The sequence below is a fragment of the Eleutherodactylus coqui genome, chromosome 6 (assembly GCF_035609145.1).
Source record: "Eleutherodactylus coqui strain aEleCoq1 chromosome 6, aEleCoq1.hap1, whole genome shotgun sequence".
In the NCBI taxonomy this organism is placed as follows: domain Eukaryota; kingdom Metazoa; phylum Chordata; class Amphibia; order Anura; family Eleutherodactylidae; genus Eleutherodactylus; species Eleutherodactylus coqui.
The window spans coordinates 193,892,220-193,912,055 of NC_089842.1; the positions used below are offsets into that span (position 1 = coordinate 193,892,220).

The 19,836-nt window shown below is 44.8% G+C and overlaps 1 protein-coding gene across 5 annotated transcripts in view; it reads left to right on the top strand.

Annotated features, from left to right (window-relative positions):
- GANC (glucosidase alpha, neutral C) overlaps nt 1–19,836 on the top strand; it is a 104,505-nt gene that overhangs the window by 33,771 nt on the left and 50,898 nt on the right. For all 5 annotated transcript variants that reach the window (XR_010793222.1, XM_066608546.1, XM_066608543.1 and 2 more), the window contains 8 exons: nt 1,671–1,716; nt 4,003–4,054; nt 4,140–4,236; nt 6,963–7,143; nt 7,964–8,117; nt 8,196–8,431; nt 16,524–16,650; nt 18,036–18,115. Coding sequence is in view for 4 of the 5 variants with exons in the window: in XM_066608546.1 (XP_066464643.1) it covers nt 1,671–1,716; nt 4,003–4,054; nt 4,140–4,236; nt 6,963–7,143; nt 7,964–8,117; nt 8,196–8,431; nt 16,524–16,650; nt 18,036–18,115 (973 nt within the window). In the remaining variant the exon portion in view is untranslated. The remainder of the gene's footprint in view (nt 1–1,670; nt 1,717–4,002; nt 4,055–4,139; nt 4,237–6,962; nt 7,144–7,963; nt 8,118–8,195; nt 8,432–16,523; nt 16,651–18,035; nt 18,116–19,836) is intronic.

Genomic DNA, 19,836 nt, shown 5'->3' on the forward strand with positions numbered 1-19,836 from the left:
ATTGACAACTGGTATTTGTATTATTTTATGGCACTTACAGAATTTACTTGCCTTACACCACTTAGGAGACGATGGAGAAAGGAAATTTTGTTGACATAAGATAGACCAGCTGAGCTGTAAAATTTAGTTGTAGTTTGTGGGAAAATTAAGATGATTCCGATCAAATATTAGATTTAGGTGACATTTAAGGCAGAAATGATTATATAAGGTTACACAGGATACGCACAATGTGAAATAATTTGCTTGGTTAGTACATTCAGTACATCATGTTGAGAAGTCACCATGTTTGTTCCATGTGAATAATTAAAATTAGCTATTTCAAGCATCTACTACTTTTGATCTTCAGACCTTCCACCATTTTTGTGTTGCGAGAGGTGGCGGGTAACACAAGTATCAGAATAGGAGGCAGACACGGGGCTTACAAAAATATTACATTTTATTACAGTTGTTAAACAAAAATGATTATGCAAGTTTGGGTAAACAGTGGGGAAAGTTATGTCACTTCCCTAGTTCCATACTGCAACTCGCAGTTAGAACTACTCTTATACATGTTCAGTGGTGTAACCATTAATGACCACAATTTTGGTAATACACTTTGAAACTTCAAATGTTGACATCTGAGCACGATCCTATTTGCATCCTGAACGCCATATTTTTTTATAGCGCCCCTTCTTTGTACTACAGGCTTGTCCCAATCACTTCAATGGGACAAACCTATGGTACTCAGAACAGCCGCTATAAAAAAAATGTGGCTTTCTGAATATGAACCACATTGGGCTCAGATATAAACATCAAAGAGGCTGCAGCATTCACACTAACACTGCTGCCCTTTCAAACAGCTGATTGTGACGGTCCCGAGTGGCAGACACCTATTTTCAATAGGATTCCCTGGGGTTAAGTAATAAACAGAGAGATAGTTGCCCCTCTGTGAACACCTGGAATCAGCACTGCAGACCACTGAGGTCCAGGGGTTTGTTGTGACAGATGATGTCACAGGAAATCACTTGACTGCTGCATCCAATGAGAGGTTGCAGGGTCACATTTTTTAACTCCTGGCATCATGGTGTTCAGGACGTGAGCGCCAATGCCAGGAGAACGGGTAGTGACGTTGCAGACTCTCATTGGCTGCGCCTGCAGCAGTCACTTGATTGCCTTTGGCATCATCTGTCACAGGAATCTTTGAGATCACTGCAGGTTGCAGCACTGGATCCTGGGGTCTGCAGAAAAGTGTCTCTCTATTTGTTATTTTACCCCAAGGATCCTATTGAAAAGGAGTTGTCCAGTAACCAGACCACCCCTTTCAGTTCAATTTGCAGTAACTTCTCTAGGAGACTTTTATATGGAACTGTATCAAAGGCTTTACTGAAATCCAGATAGGCCATATCCATAGCACCACCTTCATCCACTATTTCTATGACATCAGGGAGATTAGTATGGCATGATCTGCTCCCAGAAAAGCGGTGCTGTTTAGGGTCCAACAGGTTTTTAGTCTTTAAGTGACCAAATAACCTCTTTTCCAGAAGTATTTCCATTTTTTTTGTTACTAGAGATGTAACTCTAACGGTCCTGTAGCCCCGGTTTCTTCTCTACTATTCATCACAGAGCCTTGTATCTTTCTGTGGCATTTACCTAATTATTCTATATCCTATTTAATTCTTTCTGTATTACAGTGGGCTGGCAGAAACTAACCCTGAAAAGAAAGCAGCTTCATCTGAGGTAAATCCCTGCTAAATAACATATATATGCTTGAAGGCAGACCATGCCATTGCTATAGGGCCCATGGAGAGAGGAGGCCCTAGCTCTGATTGGGCCATCCCTTTTACTACTGGGTAGCAAGAACATACATAGGACCATGACGTTCATCCAAAGAGGAACTGCATTGTTAACAAACAAAGTGGTAGAAAATTGCCCCAAAGGTCATTTTAAAGGGAAGGAAATGGGAAACAAACATCAGACCTTCCTGTCCTTGGTGGGGTGGCAAAGCCTATTGGTTCGTACTCTGATTGGGCCACCGTTGCTGGTGGAATGCCACAGGATTCAGTATTAGGCCCCATTCTGTTCAATATATTTATCAATGACCTGATAGAAGGACTGCGCAGTAAAATATCAATATTTGCAGATGATACAAAGTTATACAAGATAATTAATACAACAGAGGACAATATGCGGCTACAAAAAGTCCTAGATAGGTTGGGAGCTTGGGTACAAAAATGGCAAATGAAGCTTAATATTGATAAATGTAAGGTTATGCACATGGGCAGGAGAAACGGATGTCACCAATATACACTAAATGGGGTACTGATAGGGAAAAGTGATATGGAAAAAGACCTGCGGGTACTAGTTTACTGTAGACTTAACTGGAGCAATCAATGCCAGTCCGCTGCTGCAAAAGCAAATAAAGTCTTGGGGTGCATTAAAAGAGGTATAGGGGCGAAGGATGAGAATATTATTCTTCCACTATATAAGGCATTTGTCAGGCCTCACATGGAATACTGCGCACAGTTCTGGACACTGGTGCCAGGAAAGATTTTGCAGTGCTTGAGGGGGTTCAAAGAAGAGCAACTAAGTTAATAAATGGAATGAAGGGACTGGAATTCCCAGAGAGGCTCAAAAATTGGGATTATTTACCCTGGAAAAAAAGACAGTCAAATAACTATGTATAAATACATTAGGGGACAATACAAGGATCTCTCCCATGATCTGTTTATACCCAGGACTGCGACTGTAACAAGGGAGTGCCCTCTACGTCTAGAAGAAAGCAGGTTCCATCACCAACAAAGAAGGGGGTTCTTTACTGTAAGAGCAGTGAGACTGTGGAACTCTCTGCCTGAGGACATGGTGATAGCAAAATCGATAGAGGAGTTTTAAGAGCTAGAAGCCTTTTTAGAGCGCTATGATATTACAGGATATAGACAATAAATATGGTTATGCGGGGCTGTTGATCTGGGTCTTTGAGTCAGGTAGGAAGTTTAATTCCAGGCATTTTTCTGACTGCCATTATGGAGTCGGGAAGGAATTTTTTCCCCCAAATTGGCTAAATTAGCTTCTGCCTCATTGGAGTTTTTTTGCCTTCCTCTGGATCAACAAGGGAGGTGGACATTGTCTTCTTTCAGACTAACATACTATATTACTATGATTAGGTGCAGATAAATGGTACAACAGCTGTTGCACCTGGAAGTCCGTAAAATGATTGAATGACTATGCAACACTTGGCAACATTGAGTCCTCCACTTTCCGTAGCAAATATGGAAAGAGATGGTCTTGCTGGTCCTCCTCTTATGTATTCTCTTCACTTTAACTATTAAGTATTGGTATTAGTACAGTGTTTTATAACACCAATTCTTAAGTATGTCATGTTTCCAGGATTTCATTAGCATTGCAAAGATGATACAACTGTTGTCAGTGTTTCAAACAATACTGAGATATCCTTAATGGGATTGTCCGATTGTAATTTGGCCTATCTTCAGTACATGTAGAGTGGAGTGGCAGAGGTCCATCACACAGGACCCCCACCAATCAGTTTTTCTCTGGGCTTGTGGACTCTTGATTTCTTCACAGAGCAGGCAGCTCCGTTTTTTACTGTAGTAGTCCAGCGTAGTAGTATTACAGGCAAAGTTCTCATTCACTTCAGTGGGATCTCTGTCTGTAGTGCCAAGTCTGGTCACTGCAGTGAGGACGGAGATGTGGGCTTCCTGCAGAAATCGGCTAAGTGCACAAGCTCTAGAGTACCAGAGTACAGCTGATTGGTGAGGTTTTGGGTGATAGACCCTGCAGCTCTACTATTGTACATCTGTACTGAGGGTAGGCCATAAACCGTTCACAACTGTTAAATCTCTTTAAGACCTGTTGGGAGAAAGTAATAATTGGCGTGGAAACACTAGTATTGCTCATTATATGTCCAGAGGTCGTTTGCCTGTACTGTGCATTCAGCAGTATATACAGTTTTGGTTATTCATTATCAATTTCATAATTAATGAAAGAAGCTTTTATCTTTATCTATAGGAACTGTTTGGACTGTGGAAAGAAACCTTTGAAGATTATCTGGATCTGAAATGTAATGACAAAATGCATTTTTCTTTAGAAATTTAATTCATGACTTTTCATAAAAATATAGTTTATTTTACTTTTTATTTGCTCAGATCCCTCTTCTATAGGGCTTGATTTTACCTTGCACGGGTTTGAAAATATGTATGGACTTCCAGAACATGCAGATACACACCAGCTGCAAGATACAGGGTATGTTGATCACACAAACCATCAATTCTATTAGGGGATACATTTTTTATTAGTCATGGTTAGGCTGGTTTCCCACACTGGGGTACCCACATCCGAAACCCCAGCAATCCGCAGCAGACTACGGCTTCACTATACTGTCGATCATGCCAGCAAGATGTGTTGCCACTGCATGCCATGGGGGGGGGGGGGGGGGGGGGGGTGCAGGAATGCATGCCATTACCGTAGTGTGGAAACTCTACTTTAGGCTATGACAGAAACATTCTCAGACTAGGTAGGTCATACTACAGATGCAAAGAAACAATTTAGGGCCTGTTCACACTAGCGTTTTTTGTTTCCATTCAGCTGTTCCGTCATGGGAGCAGCTAAACGTAAAGAAAACATTTCCGTTTTTGTGCCCATAGACAGGCCTTGATATTGAAGACCTTAAGTTTTAATGTGTTTGACAATTTTCCGTCGTCACTCCATTTTTTTAAGCTGAAGTACAAGCACAGACAGCTGCGCTTTTGTTTACCATTTAAAAAAGGAACCAAAACGGATTGCAACATTTCCGTTTTATTTAACAATGCTGTCAATGAAAAACAATACTTGTGGTTTTCATTTTCACAACAGAACAGCTACACAGAATCAAAAAACGCTAGTGTGGACTTAGCCTTATTTTGTCACGAAAATGTGTATACTAGACTATAAACCAGGATTTTGTACAGTCTTTTCTGGTACAAGGGCCACATTATCATATTGTACCATACCCTCTGTGGTTGACAGTTTTTCAGCTATTACACTGCATACCGGTAGAGCTACCAATCACAGGAGTCAGGGATGCCAACATCCTGTTCAATTTTTTTCTGGGCAAATGAGCCAAAAATTGTGGGTAGATCAAGATTTTTACCTACACATGCCCCACCCCCAAATGCGCTTGACATAAAACTCTTGAGTCATGAGTTAGGCTTGGGAATGCTATATGCATTCTAGTAATGAACGGATGTGCAAAGCTTTGTAAAAATGAGAGAGGGTCAGGTGTTACCTGTTGGATGATTTGTCCTGGAATGCCCTAGTTGGCTTATTGTATGACAAAAATTGCACAAAAATTTGACATAGTTTTTGGTGCATAATGTCAAATTTAGAGCATGTGCTCTTTGCACAAAGCCAGACCTCTTTGTGGGGCAAGGTGTAAAAATGTGTCCAAAGTACCTACAAGCACTTGGCACATGTGGTACAAACCATGTAAGACACCTTTCTAGTGCAATTTGCACCAGAAAACTGTCATATTTTCAGTAGAAAATCTGTCGCAATTAGATATTTTTTGTTTTCTACAGCTCACATTTGTCAGCTTTGTATCTCATCTATAGGGCATGAGTGCAGATATTTTGGGTGGTCTGTGTTGCAGGGTTTTTCCTGTGCTGGAGCCAGCTATTTGTCTCATTTATAATCCGCCTGAGAGGGTTCAATAACGGAAGGGTGAGATTCTTAGGCCCAGTGTCCACGGGGGGAATTGAAATGCGAAATCCGTGCAGGATTTCCGCAGCTTAATTAAAGCATGCAGATTTGTTTTGCAGGCGGGCCGCAGATTCCGCGTCAAAGCAGGAGATTAAAGAAAAAATCTCTACTGTGCATGTGCAGCGGTGCGCCAGCCGTCGCTTCCGCACACATCCTAAGTGAAAACCCAGACAGGCAAGCACGTACTCGGCCGCGGGCAGGGTTGGATTATGCAGGATCCGACCAGCCTGTGAACATGAGGTCTTAGGGAGTGCTTCCAGTACTGTGAACAGGCACGCTGTTGAGAAGGGCCTGTGGGAACCATACAGAGACTTTGAAATTACACAAGTAAAGTTGAGGCATTAGGCCTGTGTATAGTGGTAGTTAGAGGCCAGACGGCCAGGTATTCACTTGGAGTCTGTAAATACAGTGTGAATACTGCTCTGATCTGCTGATGAAAGCAATAAAAGGTTGGTGAATCCTTTTTTAAAGCAAAAGCTATGTTGTAGAGGTGAATTTCTGAAGTGTTGCCACCCATCTTATGAGGAGAAGATGGTGGTTCGTATGTAAATAACCACTAGTTTATTACACCCATTTATCTCCTGTAGGTCTCTGGAGGAGGGGGGGGGGGTCATAATCTTTTCTGGACACTGTAGTAGTCTATTGACATTTTACTGACCATCAACCATTCATTGTAATTGCCCTAAAGCACAATCATCAGCAATGTCTATAGAAAGTAAGTGTGTGTCTCCAGTTTGGCAGCCCCCCCCTTCCCCAACCATAGGGGCATTACATACATAAAATAATAAATAGCTACAACTAGAGATGAGCAAGCATACTCATTAAGGACAAATACTCGAGCGAGTATTGTCCTTTTCGAGTACCTGCCCGCTCGTAAGAAAAGATTCAGGTGCCGGCAGGGGGTGGCGGGGGAGAGCGGGGGGGGGGGGGGGGGGGAAGGGGGGAGATCTCTCTCTCTCTTTCTCTCCCCCTCGCTCCGTCCTGCTCACTCCCGCAACTCGGTGCTCACCCGCACTGGCACCCGAATCTTTTCTGAGCTCGAGTATTTGTTCTTAACGAGTATGCTTGCTCATCTCTAGCTACAGCTTAAACAAATTAATAAAAGAACAACTTAAATAAAGAAATAGCTACAAGTAAAGCGATTGTTATTACATTGTTATTCATTGTAGCTGTACTACATTTAGATTTGACAAGTGCTTCAAAATAATTTGTGTTTTACTTCTCATTGCTAGAGAAGATGAGGCATATCGGCTCTACAATCTGGATGTATTTGGATACAAAATCTATGACAAAATGGGAATTTATGGATCTGTGCCCCTGCTGCTGGCACACAAACCGTCACATACATGTGGCATTTTTTGGCTAAATGCATCAGAGACCTTAGTAGAAATTCGCTCTCAAGCTGTCTTGCAAGTAGGTGTAAACAACAAGCTGATATTTTAAATTACTTCTGTGGTTTAAAACATTTCTTAAGGATGTTCACAATAAAAAAAATGTTCAAAAAAGTAATAGCTTAATATGTATTTTCAAATATTGAAAATGATGAATGACAATATAACTGTGGAAATTTCTGTTGCACTATGTTCATGGGAGGATCAGAATTTACCACATGCGGTATGAATTGATGAACACATTTCCATCCTTGCCCCATCACCTGATTGCAGCTACTTCCATTCAGTGCTGCCCCCCATCTAATGCTTATCAGGCACTATCTTGATGTTACTTCCACTTTGACATCAATCCCATGATGCATCAGGCAGCATTAGCTATAGGCTGTAATATGTTTGCCTATTGGGGAGACAGTTAAATATCATTACCTTTTATCTTCACTTAAATAAGCTATAAACCATAAGTAGGGGGGCTGAGCTGTGATGTTCTCTATTATAACTATGTGACAGGCGCCTCTAAAAAACAGTAATTGAGATAGGAGTGTCTCCCCCTTTAGGCAGTTTCTGTGGTAGGGTCCATGTAATAGTATCACACAGACTGGTCAGAATTGAGATCACATGACCATCTGAGGAGAAAGAGTTTCTGATAAAAAGGAATAAGTTACCAAGGTAGCACTCACTCACTTACATATACTTGGAGATAGCTACATAGTGAAAAAAAACCCTCATAGATAATTTGTTAAAAAAAGATTAGCACAGGCATGTTGAACTTGGCTATATCTGTAGATTGCTGTTGACTACATTACACTTTTCTGACTATTATATATATATTTTTTGGTCAACAGCCTCAAATGCACTTGAAATCTCCAGATGTAAAAAAACAAAGAGCAGTTCCGAAAACAAACGTGAGATGGATGTCTGAGAGTGGAGTGGTGGACGTCTTTTTGTTAATGGGACCTACTCCTTATGATGTATTTAAACAGTATGCCCAGTTGACAGGCAAGTATTCCTAAAATATGTATTTTGTTGCTTAATTCGGGAAAATAACTGTGCAAACACAATTCTATATCATAACAGGTACCCAGATGTTTCCTCCTCTATTCACACTGGGATATCACCAATGTCGTTGGAATTATGAGGATGAGGCAGATGTTGAAGCCGTAGATTCGGGTTTTGATGATCACAATATCCCTTATGATGTCATATGGTTAGATATTGAACACACCAACGGAAAGAGATACTTTACATGGGACCAGGACAAATTTTCTAACCCTGTCAAGATGCAAGAAAATCTTCAGGAGAAGAAACGTAAGGTAATCATCCACCAAGTATTACAAACTGACCTTGAAGAATCCTTGAGTGTTTTGTGTATGCTGTATCAGGGTTTTACACTAAAATTAATTTAGAATTAACACATTAATGACCACCACTAACAGGCTTTAAACCTGCACATACACATTTTACAGCTTTACAAGTTTAACCCCCCCAAAAAAGTGGTGCAATCCGGGAAGAGCTGGGGCCCGGCTGTGTACTGACAGCTTCGCTGCTGCTCTACCAGTTGGAAGTGCAGAAACCTCTGATCCTAGCCATTTAAAAGCTTACATGCCACAGTGAACAGTGAGTGTGGCATGTAAGCAGTTGACATGGGGAGTGGGCTTCCCTTGTCACCGATTAGCACCCTACAATGCAATTGCGAAGAGCTGATGAGTTTCTATAGCAGATGGAAGTTTGGCAAAGGCTTCAGTGTCTGCTATATAACCCAGTTTATTATACTTTTTCTCTAGCAGGGTCTAATACGCTGTTGTCATAGGCATACTATACTGCACTCATGGGCAGATTCGGAACTCATAGTGTCCCTGAAAAATATTACAAAGTGGCCTCATTTTGTAGGTGGGCCAAAACCAGCAGCAAATGGGGTATACACAAGTAGGCAGAGGTCAGCAAACTGCCAGCCACAGCCAAACTAGTAGTAGGAGGGAAGAAGCCTATGTAGCTTGCATAGCTCACTACAGCAAATTTTCTACAAAGCACAAAACATATACCTCCCGACTTCTGAACAGTGAAAAGAGGGACATACCATGAACAGATACTAACACTATACAGTAAGTGATAACAAAACACTTGTATCCCATGTTCACAGAGGATATCCTCTTTGACTGGAGTCATTTATAGAGATGAGCGAGCACCAAAATGCTCGGGTGCTCGTTACTCGGGACGAAAATTTCGCGATGCTCGAGAGTTCGTTTCGAATACCGAACCCCATTGAAGTCAATGGGCGACCCGAGCATTTTTGTATATCGCCAATGCTCGCTAAGGTTTCCATTTGTGAAAATCTGGGCAATTCAAGAAAGTGATGGGAACGACACAGCAACGGATAGGGCAGGCGAGGGGCTACATGTTGGGCTGCATCTCAAGTTCCCAGGTCCCACTATTAAGCCACAATAGCGGCAAGAGTGGGCCCCACCCTCCCAACAATTTTTACTTCTGAAAAGCCCTCATTAGCAATGCATACCTTAGCTAAGCACCACACTACCTCCAACAAAGCACAATCACTGCCTGCATGACACTCCGCTGCCACTTCTCCTGGGTTACATGCTGCCCAACCCGCCCCCCCCGCACGACCCAGTGTCCACAGCGCACACCAAAGTGTCCCTGCGCAGCCTTCAGCTGCACTCATGCCACAGCACCTTCATGTCTATTTATAAGTGCGTCTGCCATGAGGAGGAACCGCAGGCACACACTGCAGAGGGTTGGCACGGCTAGGCAGCGACCCTCTTTAAAAGGGGCGGGGCGATAGCCCACAATGCTGTACAGAAGCAATGAGAAATATAATCCTGTGCCACCGCCATCAGGAGCTGCACACGTGGGCATAGCAATGGGGAACCTATGTGCCACACACTATTCATTCTGTCAAGGTGTCTGCATGCCCCAGTCAGACCGCGGTTTTTTATAAATAGTCACAGGCAGGTACAACTCCGCAATGGGAATTCCGTGTGCACCCACAGCATGGGTGGCTCCCTGGAACCCACCGGCTGTACATAAATGTATCCCATTGCAGTGCCCTGTACAGCAGAGCTAACGTCAGATTAAATGCAGGTGGGCTTTGGCCCACACTGCATGCCCCAACCTGACCGGGCTTTTTAATTCATAGACACAGGCAGGTACAACTCCCTATTGTGAAGTCCCTGTGGACCGACAGCATGGGTGGGTGCCAGAAAGCCACCGGCGGCACATAAATATATCCCATAGCATTGCCCATCACAGCTGAGGTAATGTCATGTTTAATGCAGGTGGGCTTCGGCCCACACTGCATGCCCCAGTCAGACTGGGGTTCTTTAGAAGTGGACACATGTAGTTACAACTCCGTGTGGACCGACAGCATGGGTGGCTCCCTGGAACCCACCGGCGGTACATAAATATATCCCATTGCAGTGCCCAGCACAGCTGATGTAACGTCAGCTGTAATGCAGGTGGGCTAAAAATTAATTGGATTACACTGTAGGCGAGGGCCCCAAAAAATTGGTGTACCAACAGTACTAATGTACCTCAGAAAAATTGCCCATGCCCAACCAAGAGGGCAGGTGAAACCCATTAATCGCTTTGGTTAATGTGGCTTAATTTGTAACTAGGCCTGGAGGCAGCCCAGTTAAAATAAAAATTGGTTCAGGTGCAAGTTTCAACGCTTTAATGAGCATTGAAACGTATAAAAATTGTTTAGAAAAATTATATGACTGAGCCTTGTGGGCCTAAGAAAAATTGCCCGTTCGGCGTGATTACGTGAGGTTTCAGGAGGAGGAGGAGGAGGAATATTATACACAGATTGATGAAACAAAAATGTCCCCGTTTTTGATGGTGATAGAGAACGATGCTTCCATCCGCGGGTGCAGCTTACGTATTGCTTAGGTATCGCTGCTGTCCGCTGGTGAAGAAGAGAAGTCTGGGGAAATCCAGGCTTTGTTCATCTTGATGAGTGTAAGCCTGTCGGCACTGTCGGTTGACAGGCGGGTACGCTTATCCGTGATGATTCCCCCAGCCGCACTAAACACCCTCTCTGACAAGACGCTAGCTGCAGGACAAGCAAGCACCTCCAGGGCATACAGCGCAAGTTCAGGCCACGTGTCCAGCTTCGACACCCAGTAGTTGTAGGGGGCAGAGGCGTCACCGAGGATGGTCGTGCGATCGGCTACGTACTCCCTCACCATCCTTTTACAGTGCTCCCGCCAACTCAGCCTTGACTGGGGAGCGGTGACACAGTCTTGCTGGGGAGCCATAAAGCTGGCAAAGGCCGTAGAGAATGTTCCCCTGCCTGCGCTGTACATGCTGCCTGATCTCTGGGCCTCCCCTGCTACCTGGCCCTCGGAACTGCGCCTTCGGCCACTAGCGCTGTCGGATGGGAATGTTACCATCAGTTTGTCCGCCAGGGTCCTGTGGTATAGCATCACTCTCGAACCCCTTTCCTCTTTGGGTATGAGAGTGGAAAGGTTCTCCTTATACCGTGGGTTGAGCAGTGTGTACACCCAGTAATCCGTAGTGGCCAGAATGCGTGTAACGCGAGGGTCACGAGAAAGGCATCCTAACATGAAGTCAGCCATGTGTGCCAGGGTACCTGTACGCAACACATGGCTGTCCTCACTAGGAAGATCACTTTCAGGATCCTCCTCCTCCTCCTCCTCCTCCGGCCATACACGCTGAAAGGATGACAGGCAAGCAGCATGGGTACCCTCAGCAGTGGGCCAAGCTGTCTCTTCCCCCTCCTCCTCATGCTCCTCCCCCTCCTCCTCCTCCTCAACGCGCTGAGATATAGACATGAGGGTGCTCTGACTATCCAGCAACATACTGTCTTCCCCCGCCTCCGTTTCTGAGTGCAAATCGTCTGCCTTTATGCTTTGCAGGGAACTTCTCAAGAGGCATAGCAGAGGAATGGTGACGCTAATGATTGCAGCATCCCCGCTCACCATCTGGGTAGACTCCTCAAAGTTTCCAAGGACCTGGCAGATGGCTGCCAACCAGGCCCACTCTTCTGTAAAGAATTGAGGAGGCTGACTCCCACTACGCCGCCCATGTTGGAGTTGGTATTCCACTATAGCTCTACGCTGCTCATAGAGTCTGGCCAACATGTGGAGCGTAGAGTTCCACCGTGTGGGCATGTCGCACAGCAGTCAGTGCACTGGCAGATTAAACTGATGTTGCAGGGTCCGCAGGGTGGCAGCATCCGTCTTGGAGTTGCGGAAATGTGCGCTGACCCGGCGCACCTTTCCGAGCAGGTATGACAAGTGTGGGTAGCTTTTCAGAAAGCGCTGAACCACCAAATTAAAGACATGGGCCAGGCATGGCACGTGCGTGAGGCTGCCGAGCTGCAGAGCCGCCACCAGGTTACGGCCGTTGTCACACACGACCATGCCCGGTTGGAGGCTCAGCGGCGCAAGCCAACGGTCGGTCTGCTCTGTCAGACCCTGCAGCAGTTCGTGGGCCGTGTGCCTCTTCTCTTCTAAGCTGAGTAGTTTCAGCACGGCCTGCTGACGCTTGCCCACCGCTGTGCTGCCACGACGCACGACACCGACTGCTGGCGACGTGCTGCTGCTGCTGACACATCTTGATTACGAGACAGAGGTTGCGTTGGAGGAGGAGAAGGAGGGTGGTTTAGTGGAGGAAGCATACACCGCCGCAGATACCAGCACCGAGCTGGGGCCCGCAATTCTGGGGGTGGGTAGGACGTGAGCGGTCCCAGGCTCTGACTCGGTCCCAGCCTCCACTAAATTCACCCAATGTGCCGTCAGGGAGATATAGTGGCCCTGCCCGCCTGTGCTTGTCCACGTGTCCGTTGTTAAAGGAGATGTCCCGCGCCGAAACGGGTTTTTTTTTTTTTAAACCCCCCCCCCGTTCGGCGCGAGACAACCCCGATGCAGGGGTTAAAAAAACCACCCGCACAGCGCTTACCTGAATCCCGGCGGTCCGGCGTCTTCATACTCACCTGCTGAAGATGGCCGCCGGGATCCTCTGTCTTCATGGACCGCAGGGCTTCTGTGCGGTCCATTGCCGATTCCAGCCTCCTGATTGGCTGGAATCGGCACGTGACGGGGCGGAGCTACACGGAGCTACACGGAGCCCCATAGAGAAGAGGAGAAGACCCGGACTGCGCAAGCGCGGCTAATTTGGCCATCGGAGGGCGAAAATTAGTCGGCACCATGGAGACGAGGACGCCAGCAACGGAGCAGGTAAGTATAAAACTTTTTATAACTTCTGTATGGCTCATAATTAATGCACAATGTACATTACAAAGTGCATTATTATGGCCATGCAGAAGTGTATAGACCCACTTGCTGCCTCGGGACAACCCCTTTAAGTGGACATTGGCAGTAACCGCGTTGGTGAGGGCGCGTACAATGTTGCGGGAGACGTGGTCGTGCAGGGCTGGGACGGCACATCGGGAAAAGTAGTGGCAACTGGGAACCGAGTAGCGCGGGGCCTCCGCCGCCATCATGCTTTTGAAAGCCTCCATTTCCACAAGCCTATACGGCAGCATCTCCAGGCTGATCAATTTGGCAATGTGCACGTTTAACGCTTGAGCGTGCGGGTGCGTGGCGGCGTACTTGCGCTTGCGCTCAAACAGTGGCGCAAGCGACGTCTGGACGGTGCGCTGAGAGACATTGCTGGATGGGGCCGAGGACAGCGGAGGTGAGGGTGTGGGTGCAGGCCAGGAGACGGTAGTGCCTGTGTCCTCAGAGGGGGGTTGGATCTCAGTGGCAGGTTGGGGTACAGGAGGAGAGGCAGTGGTGCAAACCGGAGGCGGTGAACGGCCTTCGTCCCACCTTGTGGGGTGCTTGGCCATCATATGCCTGCGCATGCTGGTGGTGGTGGCTCCCCAGCTGATCTTGGCGCGACAAAGGTTGCACACCACTGTTCGTCGGTCGTCAGGCGTCTCTGTGAAAAACTGCCACACCGTAGAGCACCTTGACCTCTGCAGGGTGGCATGGCGCGAGGGGGCGCTTTGGGAAACAGTTGGTGGATTATTCGGTCTGGCCCTGCCTCTACCCCTGGCCACCGCACTGGCTCGGCCTGTGCCCACACCCTGACTTGGGCCTCCGCGTCCTCGCCCGCGTCCATGTCCTCTAGGCCTACCCCTACCCCTCAGCATGCTGTATTACCAGTAGTGCAGAAACAGAACGCTGTAATAAGATGTGCCACTTATTGGCCTGTGGTTGGAGGCTGACTTCGCTTACGGAACGCACAGCAGAGCCAGGAAATAATTTTGCGCAAGCCTGCTGTAACACTTAGCTGGCTGCATATGAATTAGGACAACTACCCCCAGCACAGACCCAGTACACTGAGGACGGTCACAGGCAGCCCAAATAGATTTTTTTCCCCAAATGTTTTTGGAAAGGCCCACTGCCTATATACACTGTATATGTCTTCTCTCTCTGCGTCACCACTACTGGCCCTGGAGTATGTAAAATAACTGCAAACTGTTGCACTGTGGACTGGAATACAGCGGTGATGTAACAGCCAACACAGAGCCAGGAAATAATTTTGCGCAAGCCTGCTGTAACACTTAGCTGGCTGCGTATGAATTAGGACAACTACCCCCAGCACAGACCCAGTACACTGAGGACGGTCACAGGCAGCCCAAATAGATTTTTTTTCCCAAATGTTTTTGGAAAGGCCCACTGCCTATATTCAATAAATATGTCTTCTGTCCCTGCCTCACCACCACTACTGGCCCTGGACTATGTATAATTACTGCAGGGCGCAATGCTCTGCACGGCCGATATAAAAAAAATAAATAAAAGTGCAACACTGCAAAAAGCAGCCTCCACACTACTGCACACGGTTAGATGTGGCCCTAAGAAGGACCGTTGGGGTTCTTGAAGCCTAAAATACTCCTAACACTCTCCCTATAGCAACTCCAGCAAGACAGCACTTTCCCTGATCTCTGTCAGAACGCATCTGTGGCGAGCCGCGGGAGGGGCCGATTTATATACTCCGGTGACACCTGATCTCGCCAGCCACTCACTGCAGGGGGGTGGTATAGGGCTTGAACGTCGCAGGGGGAAGTTGTAATGCCTTCCCTGTCTTTCTATTGGCCAGAAAAGCGCGCTAACGTCTCAGAGATGAAAGTGAAAGTAACCCGAACATCGCGTGGTGCTCGTTTCGAATAACGAGCATCTCGAACACGCTAATACTCGAACGAGTATCAAGCTCGGACGAGTACGTTCGCTCATCTCTAGTCATTTACTTTCTTTGGCTTTTCTACCCCGCTTTTGTTCATCCATTTACTTCTGGGTAGCGCAATCCTATCTTGTGATCATTGCTACCAATCCCTGGCCTCAACAAGACTGAGGATGGGGATTGGCTGCAGTGATCATATGAACTGATCGCACTATGCAAAAGTCATTTGGGGGATAAAAGTAGTGAAGACTGCAGCTGTTGGAAATTCCTCTTTTTATTTTATTCAAGACCCAAGGCACCAACCCCAGGATTCAACTGACCCACTGCAATTTCTTTTCCTTGGAATTTATGCCCGAACCACCTCTGACTGCACTATATAAAAACTATGCTAGTAATTGAACAATCGCAGCTTCAAGTTTCTTAAAAAAAATTGAGTGTACAGAAATACACTTATCACCATGACAAAATACTTTAATAGGAAAAATGCCATAGACATAATTAGTATATCTACATTCATAATGATCCGCTTGGTGAATGACTTTAAAAAAACGTACTAGAATTGCAACTGTTCATCTCTCCTCCTAAGAAAAGGCAATAAAAGCGATCCAAACAAAACTGGCAATAAGGTGCCACCTGATAATTCTAAAGAATGTTCCAGTACATAGAGATATTAGCGCAATTCTCTGTTTATTTCAGTACATAGACACATTTCGAGGCAATAGTGCCTCTTCTAAGTAATTGCTGGGACACACGTCAGGTGCAGTAGGCAGCATTTTGACGTGCATCAATGATGGAGGAGAAGTCATGAGCTTTTCCATAGCTCTTTATAAGGTATGCATTAGACTTATGCTATTATAGGTGACAGATGCATTAAACATACTGTATGCCTTACAGTAACATTTGTCACCCATAAGTTTAACGATTGTATCATGAAAAGCTATTAAAAAGCACAGGTTGTATACATTAAAGGATATCATTACAGTCTACAGGTGATGGATGTCACTGCTAGGCATCCATGGCAGCCAGCATTTAGGGTGTATGTTAGCTCAGTTGAAATGTTAAGCATTGTTGCCAAAATATCAACAGTAAAATCTGGCCACATTAAAGCCATCTGAAACCAGCTGTACTAATGTTTTACTTACTATTCCAATATTGTTTTTATTAATGGATGCACTTTGACTACTATTATCTACTTTATATTTATCTGTATTGTTGATTAAATATTTCCTTCACTCACAGCTGGTTGTTATCTCTGACCCTCACATAAAAGTTGACCCAAAGTATACCTTATACTCGGAAGCCAAAGAAAAGGGTTACTTTGTGAAGAACATAAGTGGACAGGACTTTGAAGGCAACTGCTGGCCAGGTTTGAAATATTGGCAAACATTCAAGTACCGTAGTATTCAGCGTTCTGTCTCTCTGGGGAGTGCTGTCAGGATTTACTCAGCTTTTTTTCCAGAAATGTTGCTTAAAATCATAAAAATCTATATATTACAGAGCTCCGCTTTTTCCCCCATATCATATGCTGCTATCAGATAGGTTGATAGCACTTGACAGGTTTGTTTCAAACAGCATCTGTCATGTTCTCTGACCAGCAGGACAGGCTGCATACCTTTAGGCCTGTGTCACATGAATATATTTGCGCATGAACATTTTGCGGGCTCGCGCATGCAGAATCCGACCTGTTCTTGTGCAGGCGGCCTAAGGCAGCTGCAACCTTGGATGCCTTCTCTTAAAGGGGTTGTCTCGCGCCAAACCTCAAAATTTTACTTTACCCCATTCCCCCTGTCACCCCCCTGGCATAAAATAGCAAATTAAAGCGGTTTTTAAACCGCTTGCTACTCACCGATCCGACGAAATAAGGACTTTAAAAAATCTTCTCCCAAAGATGGCCGCCGGTCCTTTCCCAGGGATGCACTGCGGTTTTCTCCCATGGTGCACCGCGGGTCTTCTCCCATGGTGCACCATGGGCTCTGTGCGTTCCATTGCCGATTCCAGCCTCCTGATTGTCTGGAATCGGCACACGTGACAGGGCGGAGCTACGATGACGATGCGGTGACCAGCTCTCCGGCATGAGCGGCCCCATTCACCAGGCAGAAGACCGCACAGCGCAAGCGCGTCTAAAAAAGCAAGAAGACATCAGAATTAGACGGATCCATGGCGACGGGGACGCTAGCAACGGAGCAGGTAAGTGAATAACTTCTGTATGGCTCATATTTAATGCACGATGTATATTACAAAGTGCATTAATATGGCCATACAGAAGTGTATAACCCCACTTGCTTTCGCGAGACAACCCTTTTAACATGCTGAAACTGCATTAGTTTTTTTTTTATGTCTACTGAATAGTCTGGAAAGAGAGCTGCACAATGACAATCCATAGTTCTTTCTTTCATCTCTCCTGCTCTATTTATCTATTTTCCAGATTAACTGTTTTGTATTGCAGGGTACAAATAGCATAAAGTAACACAAAGATATTGTGCAAAAGTGGCCTTATAGAACAAGCTCACCCAAACCATTTCTCTTAGACTAGCCACATTTTACCCTCTGTATGCAAGACCTGGACAACAGTGGTTCGCCCCACAATACAGTTCTGTAATGCTCTGTACAGTAAAGTCATAGGCGGTTTCAGTCAAGCGGCCTTAATGCAAACTTTAAACCACTGCCATTTTGCAACTGTGTGAAACTAGTCTAATCACAACTGATGTTACAGTTTTGCATTCATTCATTCATTTCTACTTTTTTTTCCAGGTGTTTCCAGCTATCTGGATTTTACAAATCCTGATGTTCGAGAATGGTACTCTTCTCAATTTTCATTTGAGAAATACAAAGTGAGTGTCCAGACATTTATGTTGTTGCTTCAATGCTTCTAAAATAAAAAAAAAACATATGTGCCCTATTCTAGCTAACTAAGAGAATGCAAGTAACATAGTATGTTAGTTCAGCCTATTACCCCCTAATGTTGATCCAGAGAAAGGCAAAAAATGCAATGAAGTAAAAGCTAATTTCCTCATTTAAGGGGAAAAAGAATCCTTCCTGACTCCAAATCTAGCAATCAGAATAATCCCTGGATCACCAAGCATTCTGAAGTAATAAGTGACTATAACATTTAATATTGTAACGCTCAAGAAAGGCATCCAGGTTCCTCTCAAAGTCTTTCATCGAATTCACCATCACCATCTCCTCAGGAAGAGTGTTCCAAAGTCTCAGTGCTCTTACAGTAAAGAACCCTTTCTATGTTAGTGTATAAACCTTCTTTCCTCTAGACATAGAGGGCGTCCCCTTGTTACAGTCCCAGTCCTGGGTATAAATTGATGATGGGAGAGATCTCTGTATTGACTCCTTATATATTTTTACTTCGTTATTAGGTCGCCCCTCAGATGTCTTTTTACTAAAGTGAATAATCCCAATTTTGCTAACCTCTCAAGTTATTGTAGTCCACCCATTCCTTTTATTCCCTTAGTTGCCTGCCTTTGTACCCGCTTAAGCTCTGATATGTTCTTCTTGAGTACCGGTACCAAAACTGTACAAAATATTCCATGTGTGGACTGATCAGACATTTGTAAAGAGGAAGAACAATGGTATTGTCACGTGCCCCTATACCTCTTCTTGATGACCTCCCCCCCCCCATGATCTTATTTGCTTTGGCAGCAGCTGCCTGACACTAGTTGCTCCAGTTAGGTTTACAGTTAACTAAAATCTCCAAGTCCTTTTCCATGTCAGTGTTACCCAGTGGTTTTCCTTTTAGTGTGTAATAGTGACATGTATTTTTCCTGCCCATGGGTATAACCTTACATTTCTCAGTGTTAAATTCCATTTGACATTTTTCTGCCATCCCCCAACTTATCCAGATCCATTTGCAACTGCATTCTGTTTTCTCTTCTGTTAATTACGTTACATCATTTTGTATTATCTACAATTATTGATATTTTACTGTGCAGTCCTTTTAACCGGTCTTTAATAAATATATTAAAAAGAATACACCCCTGATTTGTCTATTTTAATCTTTTTAAGTTGGCTCTGTACTTTTTCCTGGGTTAAACTGGTGACATTTAGTGTGGAGTTTACTTTATCACTCTGCATTTCATCTGTCATTTCAATTTCCTGAGTGAATACACTGGCAAAAAAAACGTTTTAAGATTTGCTTTCTCCTCATCACCCTGTACAGTTTTTCCGACAGTATTTATTAAAGTGCCAACATTTTCATATTAATCTTTTTCCTATTTATAGAGTTGGAGAACAGTTTAGGGTTAGTTTGGTAGTCTTTTTGAAGTCAATGGAGCAGAGGTGTGCATAAGTGTTCTCTGCTGCCCACACTTCCAAACATGCTGAGGCTGCATTCTTGGAATCACTGTGGGTGCCAGTGGTCAAGATGACCCCTTTATTTAAGCTTTTTTCAGTACTACCAGAAATGACAGTGTTAAAAATTTTAAAAAATCCCATTTTTCATGTAAAACAAATCAAAATAAAAAAGATAATTGGTATCAGCACATCTGTATACGTCTGATCTATTAAGATTGTGCATAATTTAATCCACATAATGAATGCAGTC